The 17,762-nt window shown below is 38.5% G+C and overlaps 1 protein-coding gene across 2 annotated transcripts in view; it reads right to left on the bottom strand.

Annotated features, from left to right (window-relative positions):
* Window positions 1-6,276: 6,276 nt before the first annotated feature.
* Window positions 6,277-17,762, bottom strand: part of TOMM70 (translocase of outer mitochondrial membrane 70) — a 46,446-nt gene continuing 34,960 nt past the window's right edge. Inside the window, exons 10-13 of one of the 2 annotated variants that reach the window (XR_013828477.1) lie at window positions 13,257-13,354; window positions 12,546-12,668; window positions 9,189-10,125; window positions 6,536-6,738 (exon numbers count right to left, since the gene is read on the bottom strand). Coding sequence is in view for 1 of the 2 variants with exons in the window: in XM_079922406.1 (XP_079778532.1) it covers window positions 9,972-10,125; window positions 12,546-12,668; window positions 13,257-13,354 (375 nt within the window). In the remaining variant the exon portion in view is untranslated. Of the gene's footprint in view, window positions 10,126-12,545; window positions 12,669-13,256; window positions 13,355-17,762 lie in introns of both variants that reach the window. The other variant, XM_079922406.1, reaches the window with a different exon arrangement.

The following is a 17,762-nucleotide window of genomic DNA, read 5'->3' as shown; positions in this document are numbered from 1 at the left end:
TGGGCCCCAGTAGTTGTGGCTCGCGGGCCCAGTTGCTCCACAGTATGTGGGATCTTCCCGGACCAGGGCCCAAACCTGTGTACCCTGCACTGGCAGGGGGACTCTCAACAACTGTGCCACCAGGAAAGCCCTGTAAATTTATAGTAAGTCTTTAAGTCAGATAGTATTAGTCCTCCAACTTATTTTTCAAAATGGTTTAAACTAAGTCCTTTGTATTTCCATACAAACTTCAGAATCAGGTTGTAAATTTCCCCAGAAAAAAAGCCTGTCGGGGTTTTCACTGGGATTGCATTGAATCTATAGAACAGTTTGGTGGAAAGTTGAAGTCTTATCCATACTGAATCACTGACTCAGGAACATGAGATATCTCAGTTATTTAGGCCTTCCTTAATTTCTCTCAGCAGCGTTTGTTAGTTCCAGTATAAAGGTAATGCCAAACTTTTGTCCATTTTATCCCTGAAGACTGCAATTGTTTTGATGCTGCAGTATTGTTTTGGAAACATTTCTAGTTTTTCATTGCTAGTGTATAAAATATAATTTATTTCTGTATATGGTCTTTTATCCTGAAACCTTGCTAAATTCACTCTAGCAGCTTTTTATATGTGTATTCCATATGATTTTTCACATAGATGATCATGTCTGCAAATACAGTTTACAAAATAAGCTTCTTCCTTTCCAATCTGGTTCTTTTATTAACTTATTTATTTATTCTGGCCTATGGCACTGGCTAGAACCTCTAGTACAGTTCTGAATAGACTAGTGAGTGAACATATTTGTGTTGGTCCTGATCTTACAAGAAAGCACTTAAGTCTTTCAAAGATGCCTTCAATGAGGTTGGGGAAATTCCCTTCTATTCCTAGTGTGCTGAGAGTTTTTATCTGGAAAGGATGTTGGATTTTTTTTCCAGATGTCTTTTCTGCCTTATTGAGACAAACTTATCTTTTTTCTTCTTTAGTCTATGTTTATATATTGTGAATTATACTGATTTTGGAATGATAAACCAAACTTACATTCCTGGGATAAATTTTACTTGACCATAATATATTAAGTTTCTTTTAAAATATATTGCTTGGGCTTCCCTGGTGGCATAGTGGTTAAAGAATCCACCTGCCGATGCAGGGGACACGGGTTCAAGCCCTGATCTGGGAAGATCCCACATGCCACGGAGCAACTGGGCCTGTGCGCTACAGCTACTGAGCCTGCACGCTGAAGCCCACGTGCCACAACTACTGAAGCCCGTGTGCCTAGAGCCCATGCTCCGCAACAGGGGAAGCCACCTGAATGAGAAGCCTGTGCACTGCAACGAGGAGTGGCCCCTGCTCGCTGCAACTAGAGCAGCAACGAAGACCCAACACAGCCAAAAATAAATTTTTAAAAAAACCCCAAACCCTCTGCTTTGTTTAAAAAAATAAATAAATTGCTGGGTTTGATTTGCTTACATTTTAAGAATTTTCTTTCCTTGTAATACCTGTGTCTAGTTTAGGAATCAGGGTCTGCTGGCCTCAGAATGACTTAGGATGTATTTCTTTCTCTTCAATGGACTGAGAACTATGTGGTAATTTGTATCTTGTCTCTTAATTTTGATTACTCTGGTCATTTATCAATTTTGTTGATCTTTCAATAGAACCAGCTTTTGGTCCCATTGACTTATCTGTTTTTCAGATTTGGTTTTGCTTATTTCTGCTCTTATTTTCTTTCTTCTGTTTACTTTGGGTTTCATTTGCTCTTATTTTTCTAGTTTCTTAAACTGGGTGCTTAGGGTCATTGAAGACCTTTCCTCCTTTCTTATAAAGTTGTTTAATGCTATAAATTTCCCTCTAAGGATTGCTTTAGTTGCATCCCCAGTCTTTGATGTATTTTCATTTTCATGTAGTTTAAAATATTGTCTTATTTTCCTTTTAACATCGTCTTTATCCAAGGGTTATTATTTATGTTAATTTCAGAATATTTGGGGGTTTTCCAAATCTTTCTGTTATTTATAATTTGATTCCATTGTGGCCAGATAACACACCTGTATAATTTGAATACTTTTAAATTTGTTTAATGAGATATTTTATGGCCCAGAATATGCTCTTAGTAAATGTTCTATGTGCAGTTGAAAAGAATGTGTATTCTGCTGTTATGGGTAGAGTGTTCTGTAAATATCAATTAAGTCATATTGGGTGATAGTGTTTTTAAGTGTTCTATATCTGTAGTCATTTTCTAATTTTTCTATCAGTTATTAGAGGGGTGTTGATATCTGAGTATAATTATGGATTTGTCTGTTTCTCATTACAGTTCTCTCATTTTTTGCTTCAGGTATGTTGAAGCTCTCTTATTAGTGCATATTTAGGGCTGCTGTGTCATCTTGATGAACTGGCCCTTTTTTCATTATGAAATAACACTTTATCTATTTTTTTTGCTCTAAAGGGACTCTGTCTGATAGTAATAATGCCAGTCCAACTTTCTTTTGATTAGTATTATCACGATACCTCTTTTTCCATCAGTTCTTTTAATTTTAACTTACTTGTGTCTTCATATTTAAAGTGGGTTTCTTTTAGGCACCATACAGGTGGATCATACATTTTTTTAATCGTTTGGTAATCTCTGCCTTTTAATTGGGGTTTTTTGACCATTTATATTTAATGTGATTATTGATATGGTTGCATTTAAATCTACCATTTTAAAATTTTGTATTTATCTTATTCTTTGTTCCCTTTTTCCTTGTCTTCTTCTTCTTAGATTAACTGAATATCATTCTTTGATTCACTTTGTCTCCTCTGTTGGATTATAAATGATAATTCTTTGTGGTGTTATTTTAATTGTTCCTTTAGGGTTTGTAGTATGCATCCTTAACATGTCAGTCTACCTTCAAGTTGTATAACACTTGATATGTATGGATCTTACAGCAGTATACTTAATTTCACTCCTTTTTTATTGTCATATTTTGTACTTCAGCATATATATAAACCCCACAACACATTGCTGATTTTGTTTTAAACAGCCAGTAATCTTCTAAAGAGATGTTAAAAGTAGGTAGGTGTCTTTTATGTTTACCAACACATTATCATCTCTAGTACTCTTCATTAGAGTAGATCCATTTTCCTTCTGCTTGAGGGACATCCTTTTACATTTCTGGTACTGTAGATCTGCTGGTGATTAATTCTTTCAGCTTTTGTATGTCTGAAAAAAAGTTTTATTTTGCTTTCATTTTAAAAAATATATTTTTATTGATTATAAAATTCTAGGCTCACCTTTTTTTTTTTTCCTTTGAATAATTTAATTAAAGTATTTTGCTCTAATGTCTTCTGGCTTACTTTCTCAGAGGTGAAGTGTACTGTCATTTGTACCTGTTGTTCCTCTTGTAATGTCTTTTTTTTCTCTTTCTGCTCTTAAGATTTTTCTCATCACTGATTTTACAAAATTTGATTATAGGATGTGCTTTAGTGTAGTTTTCTTCATGTGTCTTATGCTTGGGGTTCTGTGAGAGTCTTGCATCCTTGGGTTTAAGTTCTCATCAAATTTAGAACATTATCAGCTACTGTTTCTTAAAAGTTTAGGTTTCTGGGCAAATGTTCTGCTCCACTGGCACTAGTTTTAAGTTTTTTATGCTGCTCCTTAAGCACTGCTGTATAGGTTTTGGTGGTGAATGGGTTTGATAAAGCCAGGTGATGGAAAGGGAAAAAATGTGTTCTGTGATGTCTGCACTCACCAAATATATTGCCAGGGTGGCAGGCTTAATATGGGCTTTTCTCCTTTATGCCTTATGAACACCTTTGTGTCAAGAGTTTCTTGTCAAATTATTATCTTCATTCAGGTCTATTTCTTCTTGAGTGAAGACTGGAGGGTAATTAAAAATATAGCTGTTGAAGAGACTTCACTTTAGGGGAAAAAAACGGTCTTGTTAAAATCAGGAAGTAAAAAATTAAGCCCCAGATCTACAAATTACTAAAAACACATACATACAAGGACATTACCTCTTGTTCAATGATTCCTTGGTAGCTGGTTCATAATTCACCAAATGAATAAGAATCTGGAAGAATGGAGCATGGTGGTAAAGGTGCAGTTTGTGATCCTAGCTTTTCTTGAAATATTTTAAACCCTATAAATGTATTTCTTTGTGTGCAACTATTCTAACTACTATTGTGTCTGTAGGATCATTCTGAAATTTTCTCCCTCAAAACAAAAACCATGCCATCCTGTAAAAAACTTTTCTTTTCACCCAGTTTCTTAAAGGAGTCATTTCTACTCACCAGTTAATTCTTGTTTTTCAGTTACTTTACAGACCCTTTTAGACAGATTCTCCCCTCATCATTCTAGTTACACTTCTCTGGCAAAGACTACTAATGATCTATTTGCAGACCTGTCCATTTGGCCTCTTGAAATGCAAGACCATCAATGTGACCTTGGTCTTAGGTCTTACTATCTCTCTGACCACTTTTTCATTGCCAACTTTGTCCCTTAGATGTTGATGTTTTTAGTCCTTTTTGTCCTGATGTAATCTCACCTACATGCATGGTCTTAAGTATATGCTGATAATCCTCACACAGGTAGTTCCACTATTGGTGTCTCCTAACCAGTTTAAAGAAAACAGCTTCATCTTGCTGGAATCTAACTTGGATGGCTTATTTTCAGCTCAGACTCATAATGTCCCTTAACTTAGTTTTTGTGTGTGTTGTTTTGTGATGTCCCCATCTTCTAGAAAGCTCCTTACCTAAATCCTAATTATTACTCAAGGCCTAGCAGAATTTATTACTGTCATGTATTTCCATACCACAGTGTATATAACTTCATGGCACTGAAACTCATCCTAGTTTTGGAGCTCCTTGAGCCACCCAATGAATATGTGCTCAGTAAATGCTGAGTTGCAGTGAATTCATTCCTACAGTTTGTACTTGTACATGTGCCAGTTTTCTGGTTAAATAACTTCTGTATATTCTGGAATGGTTCCCTTACCCTAAGGGATTCTAATCTGGGGAGATCTAGGACATGGTATAGCTTCATGTAATTTAGAGCTGGATGGGAACTTCATTTACTTAAGATCACACAGCCAGTGGAAAGCTGTGTTAGTTAGAACAAAGGTCAACTGATCCTCAGACCAATAAGACTTTTCTCTGCACTATGCTGTGGTCCAAAATAGACACTGTAATCTTCTAAACTCATGAAAGATTAAGCTCGAGATGAATTAGTAAGAGCTAAGAACATGTAGAGGTGGGTAGTCCATTCTCCATAGGTCTCTCTAGTTTCTGCATGTCTTGCAAATAGAGGCACTGAGAGCTTTTATTCCAGACTGGTATTTCAAAGATGTTTGTATAAAGTGAACAGCTTTAGAAGACAGATGGTCTCTTTACTAACCAGTACAATAAAAATGTTTCCCTCTGATGCAAAAGTTAGGCAGGTTTGCGTGTGGCCAGCTCATTAAGATTTGGGTTTCCTAAACTCAGAGTTCCTCAGCTGTGATACAAACCCACTCCATGTGCAGCCTCCACCTAGATTATTCCAGGTTACCTCCATGGGATGTGGAGTGCAAAGCAAACATGAAGCTCATGTTGCTTACCGTGCTCTAAGTAATTAAATCCATTGTCTCTGACCCAGGATCTCACATCTTCTAGCCTTCATGAAACGGTTGTTTGAAGAAGGGTAAAATCTTAGACCCTTCAGTGTTCTTGTAGATATTCTGAGAAATAAAATTGGGTAAAATTTGCTTAATATAGCAGTTCACTGAAATTTAGACTATGGGTCATCTGTGCAGAGAATCCCACCTGCTCAATCTGGTCCCCCCTTGCTTTAAACTTTCCAGCCCCCAAAATGGTGTCCAGGAGTCTGTTTCAGTCATGGTCTTCCTCCCCTCTATTTGCTCTAGAAGCCCTGTCTGCCAAACCCTCTCATGGCCTCTAGGACAGCACTTGCAGAGTCATGGTATATTCCAGTGCTAGAAAAAATGCTGGAGAAATTGAACCACGTGTCTCTGGGCTCTAACGGTAGCTGTCATGTTGGCCCGCAGCCTCCTCCCACCTTGAACTTCCTCCCCTCCTTTGGTTAGCACCATTCCTGTCCCAGTGATCAGCAGGCTCTTTAATCCCTTCTAGCATGTAGGCCATCTAGAAGAGTCTAATATTAGCTCTCAACCCCCAACAGAATTTATGCACCTTCTGCTTGAAATAAACCAGACTGTAGTTTTCATACTGCCTAATTTTAAGAGTTTCAAAACACCTGGAAAGAGCATCTTACTTCTGATGTTTCTTCTAGGTATCAGCAGAGGCATCTCAACATTTTTACCTCATGAAGAGCAGGCTTTTGGCCTGGTGATTATACCACGCTCATATGTATTTTACATCACAAATGCTCCAGCTCTTGACTAAACCTCCACTCTGGGCCTAAAACACCTTTGGCCAAAACTTAAGTGCATGTGAAGTCATGCTGAACTCCGCGATACTCAAAATAATTCCTTTAAACTGTAAGCTGTGTTGTATACAATAACCGAAGGAGTATTAGTTTCCTGTGGCTGTTGTAACAAACCGCCATGTATTTAGTGGCTAAAACAACAGGAACTCACTCTCATAGTTCTGAAGGCCAGAAGTCCGAAGTCAGTTGCACTGGGCCGAAATCAAGGTGTCAGCAGGGCCGAGCTCTGCTCTAGGGCAGAATCCATTTCTTGCCTTTCCAGCTTCTGGTGGCTGCCAGCATTCCTTGGCTTGTGGCCACATCACTCTGATCTCTGCCTGTTGTCGCACTGTCTTCTCTTCTCCTGAAATCTCCCTTTTACAAGGACATTTGTAATTATATTTGGGGTCTACCTAGATAACCCAGGATATTTTCCCCATCTCAAGATTCTTAACTGAATAACACCTGCAAAGTCCATTTTTGCCACATAAATAGGTAACATTCACAGGTTCCAGGGATCAAGATTTGGATATCTTTTGGAGGACCATTATTCATTCTATTGCAGTGTGTTAAGGCTTATAAATAGATCAAGTTAAAATTCTTGTCACTTTGTTTGCCAATCAGTTTTGCAGAGAACTAAAGGTAGGCTTGATTAATTATTACCCCTCCCATCACCACTCCCATATTATTTCTTTATAAATACAAAGACCATACAACCCAACTTACCCAGGACAGTCTTGAGTAATTATTACTTTATGCTCAAAAATTTCTTGGGTAAATTATATAGTCTTCCTGTTTATAAACAGCCTTAAGAAGATGACAATTAGTTGAGCTCTCCTGGGAAAAAGGACTATTTAAACTACCATTTGAGTCTCCACAGGGCAGAAAGTTCTATCTGAATTGTGTTTTAAAGCCAAAGCTGCTTACTATTGCTTTGAGATGTATTCCCTATTCGTACCACAAATACTCAACGGTGGTAGATATTTTCAGGTATCCTCTCTTAAAGGCTCCAAGTGGTTGAAAACTGATCAAAACTCACTGGTGAAACCAGTTTTGAGTATAAACTTAGTCACAGGCCTCAGGTCTGATTGGTAACCTTCCAGGCTGTTGTGCAAGTATGGGTAAGGTATAGGTAGGAATAAAGTAAATGGCTCTACTAGCAGTTCTTAGAGCTTTGCTTCACCAGGAGGAAGGATGGGGAAACTCCATCTTTAATACCGAAAACTTACTGTGCTTCAGATACTAACGTGTCCAGTATGTCCCTTTTTTCAAAGTTAGTTTGAGCCCACAAAGAGAATGATAATGAATTTAGCCAATACTATGGTAAATGAATACCTATCTTTCTATTTAAAGAACAGATTGAAAAGCTTGAATGTAATATTTATTTGGTGAATTTACACGTGAGATCATTTACAATAGAAAAGACACAGACAGATGCAGCTTTCAGTGCAGTTTCAAATATTTTTCAGAACAGGCAATAGTCCATGAGGATGTGGAATGTTAGTACTGAATGGTACATGCTTCAGTTTCCTTGGTGTGTTTTCTACTGAACCCCAAGGGATAGGAAGCGAGAAGAGAGAAGAAAATATCAGTGTTAATGTAAATACAGCCATGCAAATAAAAACTTCTTTTTAAAGTCAGAGGTTATTCAGAGATACAGAACATTTCTGTATTCGGGGCTTATAGTAGGTGCATAATTTAAAAACTAAAATGCAGAGCTCTCAAACATTCCATTATCCAAACCATCTTAAATTATGTTAACTGCCCCCCACCAATTATTGCCCCTTCAATATTTTCCAGACTCTGACTTTGGAAGGGAGTCATTTCTAGTAGCTTCTAAAAAGACAGCATTTTGACAAAACCTTTTGGTTTCAATAGGATAAAGCACCCTTTTAAAGAGGGGTAAAATGCTCATTTACTCCCAACAATGTAAACTCTAATTAGATTCCATTTCCAGAAAAGTACAACTGAAGGCTTGCTCTTTTTATTATACTCAGACTTAAGTAAACCTCTCCCCACCCTGAATATCTCAAAACAAGAGACTCTTTAAGAACACCTCTCCACCCCCACCAGAAAAATCCAGCATATAAGCAAAAGGATGATCTATAAAAGTAACAATTGGAAAAAACACAAAGTGATTTCTAAGTAAGAGGGTGAGGTAAAGGTAAAATGAACAAAACAAAATAAAAATCTGCTGTCAGAAACCTTAGTGTAGTGTGGACACGGTCAGTCAGCCAGGCCTTAGAGACCAAGGTTAGTTCAAAACTAAAATGCACTCCACGTGTCCTCAGCATCTTTGAAAATACTGGCTCAAAATCCCTTAAGTACATGTAGCCATAGTTAAGAAGCATTAAACTTGTCACTTCAGGAAATATTATGCTTCTGGATCTAAGACTTTCATCCTTTTTTTTTCCTTTTTCTTTTTTTTTTTTTTGTGGTACACGGGCCTCTCACTGTTGGGGCCTCTCCCGTTGCGGAGCACAGGCTCCGGAAGCGCAGGCTCAGCGGCCATGGCTCACAGGCCCAGCCGCTCCGCGGCACGTGGGATCTTCCCAGACGGGGTCACGAACCCGCGTCTCCTGCATCGGCAAGGCAGACTCTCAACCACTGCGCCACCAGGGAAGCCCGACTTTCATCCTGTTTGAACTGTTAGGCCACATTTTCTTCACTAGAAATTTTAAGCTAATTAACTACTTATCACACTTACTTTGTCTTTACATACACAACCAACCTGCATTTTCTTTAAAAAGTACACTGTTAAATAGTAATACCTATTGTAGAAAATAGCCATGGGCAATTATCAATACATTTTCATTTCATCTTACCTCTTGCCTGGTCTGCTCTCCCATTAATTCTCAGTCTTCTAGCACATATATCAATTAGAATATCTTGCTTCTGCATAATTTACTCTATGAAAACCAGCTGCTGTAGACTTTAAGAACGATGTACATTATCCATTATAGTTGAAGGGGGTCAAAGGTTTAAGCGTCGCCACTGCATCTAACGTTCTGCAGAATCAGAGGCGTTGTGCATGCTGACGGTGGTTAAAAGGGTCTCAATTTTGCTGTCGTAAAAACGAAATCCCCACTTAAGCTGTTTCCTTCAAAAAAAAATTAACTAAAAGGGATTAATCAAATCTAAAAGAATCTTACTTTACAGCACTTACTATGTTAATTTAAAAACCAACATGCTGTAAAACTGCAAAATACTCATATATTATACACACACACACGCACGCACACACAAAGACAAGATCATCCAGAACACAGTCACCCTCCCACCCCCCTCAAAAAAAAAAGTCAGATCAACAAATCAAAATTTTTATTTGCATGGCCAATTATCATTTGTACTCTTTGCAACTTCATTTTAATATCCCTTTAACAGGTTCTAAGCTTTTGTTGCACAGGGCATAAAAGCTGCAACACTGCAAACTTTCTTCAACAGGCACTCCCACAACACCTAAAAATGAAACAGATGTAACAAATGACAACAGCACAGACAGAAATACTAAGCTCCACCATTCAACGCAGTTCACGACAGTGTCTTTAGGGTTCAGTTGAAGAGGGGGTAAACTCCTAAAAAGAGGGTCATTTTCCTTCCCCCGCATTTTATAATGTCGGTGGTTTTAATCCATATTTCTTTGCAACTTCTGTCTGGGCATGGGCAGCATCACAGAGTGAGTATAGATGAGCCATCTCCATTTCTGATTTGGCCAGGTTAATAGCTTTGTTGAACATGTCAATGGCTTTCTCCATGTTTCCTCTAAAACAACAACAATTTTAAATGTTTCAGATTCAACAAGCACTTCACAGAATGCAATGAAGTTTATAAGTGAAGCTACAGGGAGCCTGACCTTTAAGTTTCAACTATGATTCTAATAAAATGCTTCTTTATAACAAAATAATGCCTAGCATATAGAAAACACTCAATGAATGTTAGCTACTATTACAAATACTATATGCTTATATTATGCTACTTGTGGTCTTTGTTTGTGGTCTTTGTTTACAGATAAGAACAGTGAGACTAGAGAAACTAAATGACTTATTTAAAATCATAATCATATCTGGTTCCTAAATTCTGCTTGTTTCTACTCCACCATGAGGCTCCTTTAGAAAGCAGTGACATAGCCTCAGAGAACATTACAGGTATTCAGGGGCCTTACCTTCACAGATCTGTGTGAGCCCTACCAGCACATCCCTTACCCAACACTCTACTCCGTACACACGGGTCTCCCTGAGTTCACTCATGCTCATAATGCTCAGATTATTTACTGCTTCTCTGCCTGATTCTAGCCAAATCCTCACCTTTCTAAGGCCCAGTTCAAATACAATATCCTCATGAAAAATACTCTCCCCTTCCCACGCTAGAGGAATTGGCCGCTCCCTCCCCACTGTTCCCATGATTCTATTGTCATTCTATGCACAGTCAGATGAATATATATTGATATTTGTTTACACCACAGTCTTACCAGATCCTTACGGGACACCTTTCAATTCCTAGAACCTAGTACAATGCTTGGTAGCTAGTATCCATTTTTTGAATAAATGGATGAATATGCTTGGTCAAAAAATATATAATTTATCTCTTACACTCTAACTGTGATCAGGCTCTATATACTTGCCAAGAACCAAGAGCTATTTTAAGGTAACTAGTACTGGCTATGTATATATGCATACATGCATGTAATCTTAAAATAAATACTGTATTAAGTCCCCACTATATATATGCCAGTTAGAATCTAAGAAGTACAATGTACCTCTGGGGAGACTGTACTCAATCTCCTACTACATATATTGATACAGTACATAACCGACTTAATTAAAAAGAAAATAACTTTGAGAGTTCATGTTCAGATATTAGGTAGACTGCAGATTTGCTAAATCCTAGGATAATCAGCAATTTCATTCATTCACATTCACTTATCTATTTGTAAAGCAGGATTCAGAATGGATTTCTTAAAGTACAATTAACACACAAACAAAATTCATCAAACCCCATAAATCAGGGGTCCTTAACCCAGGCTCTAGGAACAACTTATCTGCAAAGAGTTTTTGTATGTGCATTATTTTAGGAAAAATCCACAGCTTTGCTCAAAAGATTAAGAACTATTACCCCATCATATTCTAGTATGAGAATATTTTATACACATTAACAAACTGGCAATTAAGAAATAATTTAATATTTATATGCAACTGTCAGTATAGATGGATAAAAAGAATCACAAAAATTTTCATCAGCCTATATATATTCTGCCTACTCTGGAGCAGAAAGAGGACCCCAGAAGTGACTGCATGACAGGTTATTAAGACAACTCCTACTAATTCCTGACAAGCAATGGTGGCAAGATCTGTTACTTTCGGCATCAGTGAAATATGGGCTCATGTCCTCTTTCTACGTGCTTACCATGTAACCTTGTTATTTTAACCAGTCTGGGCATCAGTTTCTACACTCTTCAATTAAATGGAGGATCATATAACCTCAACCTTTATAAAGACTGGGGTAAAAATCAATTGAAATAATATTTGGAAAGCTCCTAGAGTTCAGTACCTGGCCTAGAGTAGATCTCAAATGGACGGCAATGCCAGTATCAAGATGGTACATTACACTAAATTCTATGGCATAAAGAGTTATCACCTATTAATGGTGGATCTCAAGTGCAACTCTGGATAAACATTTACAGAAAACAAGAAGTTACATGAAAGAATTCCAAAAGTTCTTATCCAACTCCCTGATTTTAAAGAAAACTCGGGGGGCTCAGAGGTGATGGTGCAATTTGCCTAGCCACTTGGCTGTAGCAGGATCTAAGTCTTCGGGCAACGTGGCTGCCAATCCTTATGCTACACTGCACTGCCTAAGTACACTGCAGATGTTTTCCCTCCAAGAGAAATAATACAGGTGAAAGGAGGAAAAAACACAACAGGTATTGGAGAAAGATCAAGTTTCCCTTTCTAATGTATATGCCTGACTTAAACAACTTTTAAGTGTGACTTTTAAACAGGAAAAATAATTAAACAAGGCAAATCAAAGTTGTATAGTTTCAAGGGAATATTGCCTCAAAAGGCACAACATGTTAAGACTTAAAAATTTAATGATTATTGACAATAACCTGTCTATAATGAGAAGAATGAAAAGATAAATATGGAGATGCCCTAACTTTCCTAAGGACAGACTCTAGAAGTTACCTTTGTACTTCAATAGTTCCCATGGTTTCATATGCAAAATCACATTTATTGTCAATTTCAATAGCCTTGCTGATAAGCTCCAAACCTCTATCCAGATCTTGCTTCCACTGAAGCTGAAGTAAACTGCAAATGCAAAACAGCAGTCAGATGTGACCATGGCCCAGTATCAACTGGCTCTCAATGAATTTATAATTTAATTTACATGGAAAAACAAACTCTAAAACAGTACAGAATCAGCATCAAATTGGTTTTTTGCCCTCAATTTATAATGGTTTTGTAGTCTAAATTCCTTATTATGAAAAGAGTGTCCAATGGTCTAGGCTCTATTATTAACTTATTTTGCACAGCTTAATGTTTTACTCTGTATAAATTTAAGTGAAGTTTTAAAATGACAATTCAAGTATACTAGGACAGGAAAAACTTATCTTACATGTTTCCTATTTTGATACAAGTTAACATCTGACAGGATGTTCAGAACTGAAATACTTAAGCTAGGGTGAAAATAGCATATTTACTAATTATTGTATAATAATGAAACATAAGTAAAAGAAAAAGTAACAGTGAAGCATGCACAGCACTAAGAAATTTTTCAGTTAACACTGACACTATCTACCACAGTCCCCTTTCTCAGCGACCAAAAGAAATCCATCTTACTACTATGCAAGAAATTTAGTTTCTTACTGGAACAGACAGACCCACAAAAATACATACCCTTTATGAACGTATGTTGTGGCATTGTCTGGTTCCAAATTAATACATTTATCATACATTTCATCAGCTTTACCAAACTGTTGTTGATCTGTTAATGCCTATGTGAAGAGATACTTCAGTTAAATTTAGGTAACTGTCACCCTAAGCAGTTAAAAGTATACTGCTTATTAATTATTAAAATTTACTTCATGTAACCATGCATTACCAAATTATTGTTTTGGGGATTAAACTTATTTAAAATGTTGCATCTTAATTATTGGGGTTTTTACATAGCAATATTATAAATATGAAATCTTAACTGTTCTCTTTATTAAATTTGTTAGTAATATGCAATAGGAGAAGATCTAATAAACTCTAGAATACAGAAAATCCCACTCTTGGTGCAAGTTCTAATATCAGATTCTCACAGGTACATTCATGTCACTTATTCATAATTTATCATAATATATCCTAAGGGAATTACTTTAAAAACAATACTCATTTGGAAGGATAAGTTCAGATAGGTATGTTAACTGTTATCAGTCATTCCTTAAAAATGATTGGTCAGAGAAAGCAGCTACAATCAACTGTTTGAAGGCAAATCCCATGGCAGAAATGGAAGGCTTGGTTATGTGGATACCAGATCATGCTGATCAAACTGTGACTCTGAGAGTTAGCCAGCATCTAAGCTCAGCTTCAGGGTTCAAAGAAAAAAGTCATACTATGTAACTGTATGTAACTATACATAACTCTCTATGTATAAATAAAATTTGCTATATATAGTAAAGCAAACATCAGAAGAGGGACCAAAAGACAGAATCTTTAGTGCAAACAGACTTGTAATAATGCTAGTGCTGATAAGATGATGCTCAAGTAGGGCTTCCCTGGTGGCACAGGGGTTGAGAATCTCCTGCGAATGCAGGGGACACAGGTTCAAGCCCTGGTCCAGGAAGATCCCACATGCCGTGGAGCAACTAAGCCTGTGCACCACGACTACTGAGCCCACGTGCCACAACTACTGAAGCCCAAGTGCCTAGAGCTGGTGCTCTGCAACAAGAGAAGCCACCGCAATGAGAAGCCCTCGTACCGCAATGAAGAGTAGCCCCCGCTCGCCGCAACTAGAGAAAGCCCGCGCAGCAACAAAGACCCAACACAGCCAAAATAAAATAAATAAATTTATTTAAAAAAAAAAGATGATGCTCAAGTAAGCCAAAACCTGTTTTGAAGGTAACATAATGAGGGAGAAATGTACAATCATGAAACCTCTGCAAAAGAGTTGTTCCTAGTATTTGGTTTCTTTAAAAGCTAGTCAGTGGCCTTTGCTCTTTTAGCTGCTTATAGAAATCTGCACCAAAAAAGCCTTTCTGAATTTCATTTCAGTGATGAAGATGCTCCTGTCACCTTCTGGCTTGTTCCTAATTAAATATAAGCCCTAAACCCAAGTGTACTATTCAAGTGTACTATTCAATACAAACGTCATACAATTATAATGTGTGTTTGTCCTATTTTAACTTCTATACATTCTATAAAATTTTATATATACATGCTTTCACAATTAATTGAGCATGTAGTCAGCAACCAATGTATCATTTTGTTTTCTGTCTAGGAATTATAAGAACAAAGACTGAGCAGATAAGATTTCAAACTGAGGTTAATGAATTCCTGGGTTGCAGAAGTAAACCCACACACCTATGGTTAATTAATCTTCGACAAAAGAGGCAAGAATATAAAATGGGAAAAAGACAGTCTCTTCAGCAAGTTGTGCTGGGAAAGTTGGAGAGCTGCATGTAAATCAATGAAGTTAGAACACACCCTCATACCATGCACAAAAATAAAGTCAAAATGCCTTAAAGACTTAAAACTTAAGACATGACACCATAAAACTCCTAGAGGAGAGCATAGGCAAAACATCTCTGACATAAATTATACCAATGTTTTCTTAGATCAGTCTCCCAAGGCAATAGAAATAAAAACAAAACTAAACAAATGGGACTGAATCAAACTTACAAGCTTTTGCACAGCAAAGGAAACCATAACCAAAAAGAAAAGACAACCTACAGAATGGGAGAAAATATTTGTAAATGATGAGACAGACAAGGACTTAATCTCCAAAATATACAAACAGCTCATACAAATCAACAACAAAAAAACCCAAACAACCCAACTGAAAAATGGGCAGAAGACCTTAATAGACATTTCTCCAAAGAAGACATACAGATGGCCAGCAGGCACATGAAAAGATGCTCAACATCACTAATAGAGAAATGAAAATCAAACCTACAACGAGGTACCACCTCACACCAGTCAGAATGGCCATCATTAAAAAGTCTACAAATAACAAATGCTGCAGAGGGTGTGGAGAAAAGCAAACTCTCCTACACTGCTGGTGGGAATGTAAATTGATACAGCCACTATGGAAAACAGTATGGAGGTTCTCAGAAAACTAAAAATAGAATTACCATATGATCCAGCAATGCCACTCCTGGAAATATACCTGGACAAAATATGATTCAAAAACATACATGTGGGGGTGGAGTCAAGATGGTGTACTAGGAGGATTTGGAATTTACATCTCCTTACACCTAGGGTACCTACCAGGCACCAGTGGGGAACCATGGTCAACTAAGGGGACAGGAGGAACTCCCAGTGACCGGGTAGGATGTTGGGTGTGGGGGGAGTGAAGGGGGAGAAGTGGAGGTGGGACGGGTCTGGCGCCCCTGAGGGGTGGCTGGGGGAGGGGAAGGGATCCCACATCCGAAGGGGAAATTGGGGAACCACTGGGAGGGCAGAGGATCAAAAGGGAGTGTAGCCAGGTTTCCCCTGCCCCCTTGGGCCCCCAGTAAGAGATACCGGGCCTGATCCTCTGCCCACCTAGGACCCCTCCAGCCACACGGGTCCTGAGGGAATGGGAGGCAGGGAAGGGGGAGCAAAAGTAAAGGCCAGACCTATGGGACTGGCACCCCTGAGGGGTAGCTGGGGGAGGGGAGGAGTTCCTACACCCAGTGGGACCTACCCAAAGTTAGGAGTCCAGTAGCAATGGGGGAAGACCCTGAGGAGACGGTTGGGAGAGGGGTGCGAAAGAACAGAAGGGAACACGGCCAGTGCTTTTCCTGTCCACTTAGGCACCGGGGAGCCTGTTGGGCTCCGAGGCCTAATACTCTGCCCTTAAAGCCTCCCTCCTGCTCCACAGAACCCAAGCCCCGACCCTACACCCCCACCCAGGACCCTACCTCTGCACTCGGAGACCCCTCCAACGCGCTGGGCCTAAACCCCACCCACACACCCTCACTCAGGGCCCGACCTCCAAACTCTGGAACTCTACACTCCGGAAGCCCTCCTTTGGACATACTGCCTCTCCCCTTCCTTGATCATTCAGGTCCTAAGCAGAGGCCCCACCCCATGCTTGAAAGTCACCCCGCCTAGGCTCCACCCCACACTCAAACGACACCCCCCCCACCTGCCTAGGTTCCGCCCCACCCTAAACCCCACCCCTGCCTAAGTCCCACCCCACCTAAACTCTGCCACCACGGCCAAGGCTTTTTTTTTTTTTCCTTTTTCCTCTTTTAGATTGGGGTTCTGTTTTACCTTGTTGATTCACTGTTGTTGATTCTTTTATATTATTATGTTCCCTAATAAATTTTTTATTTTTCTAATTTTATTTTATTCTTTATACTTTGCTAGTGATCTCTCCTTTTGGCTTGTTCCCCCTTCCCCTTTTCTGTTTTCTTTTTTCTGGTGTGGTTTTATTTTACATTGTTGCAGTTGGTTCAATTATAGTTTTATTTTTCCTAATACATTTTTTATCTTTCTAGTTTTATTTTCTTTGATACTGTACAGTTTGTTTGTTTTTTTCTGTTTTCTTTTTTTTACCGCACCACAAAGCTTGCGGAATCTTGGTTCCCAGGCCGGAGGTTGGGCAATGAGCTGCTGTGGTGGGAACTCCAAGTCCAAACTGCTGGACTAACAGAGAACTTAGGACCCCAGGGAATATCATTCAGAGTGAGGCCTCCCAGAGGGCCTCATCTCAGCACCAAGACCCAGCTCTATCCAACTGCCTGCAGACTCCAGTGCTGGATGTCTCAGGCTAAACAGCCAGTAAGACAGAAATACAGCACCACCCATCAAAAAAAAAAAAAAAAAAAGGAAATTATAAAAAATACGTTACAAACAAAGGAGCAAGGTAAAAACCTACAAGACCAATTAAATGAAGATGAAATAGGCAACCTACCTGAAAAAGAATTCAGAGTAACGACAGTAAAGATGATCCAAAATTTTGGAAACACAATGGAGAAAATACAAGAAACATTTAACAAGGATCTAGAAGAACTAAAGAGCAAACAAACAGAGATGAACAACACAATTACTGAAATTAAAAATACTCTAGAAGGAATCAATAACAGAATAACTGAGGCAGAAGAACGGATAAGTGAGCTGGAAGATAAAATGTTGGAAATAACTGTCAAGAAGCAGGATAAAGAAAAAAGAACGAAAAGAATTGAGGACAGTCTTAGAGACCTCTGGAACAAC

This window comes from Stenella coeruleoalba, assembly GCF_951394435.1.
Source record: "Stenella coeruleoalba genome assembly, chromosome: 5".
NCBI lineage: Eukaryota > Metazoa > Chordata > Mammalia > Artiodactyla > Delphinidae > Stenella > Stenella coeruleoalba.
The sequence above is the reverse complement of the archived record's forward strand: the minus strand, read 5'-3'. Positions and strand labels throughout refer to the sequence as shown.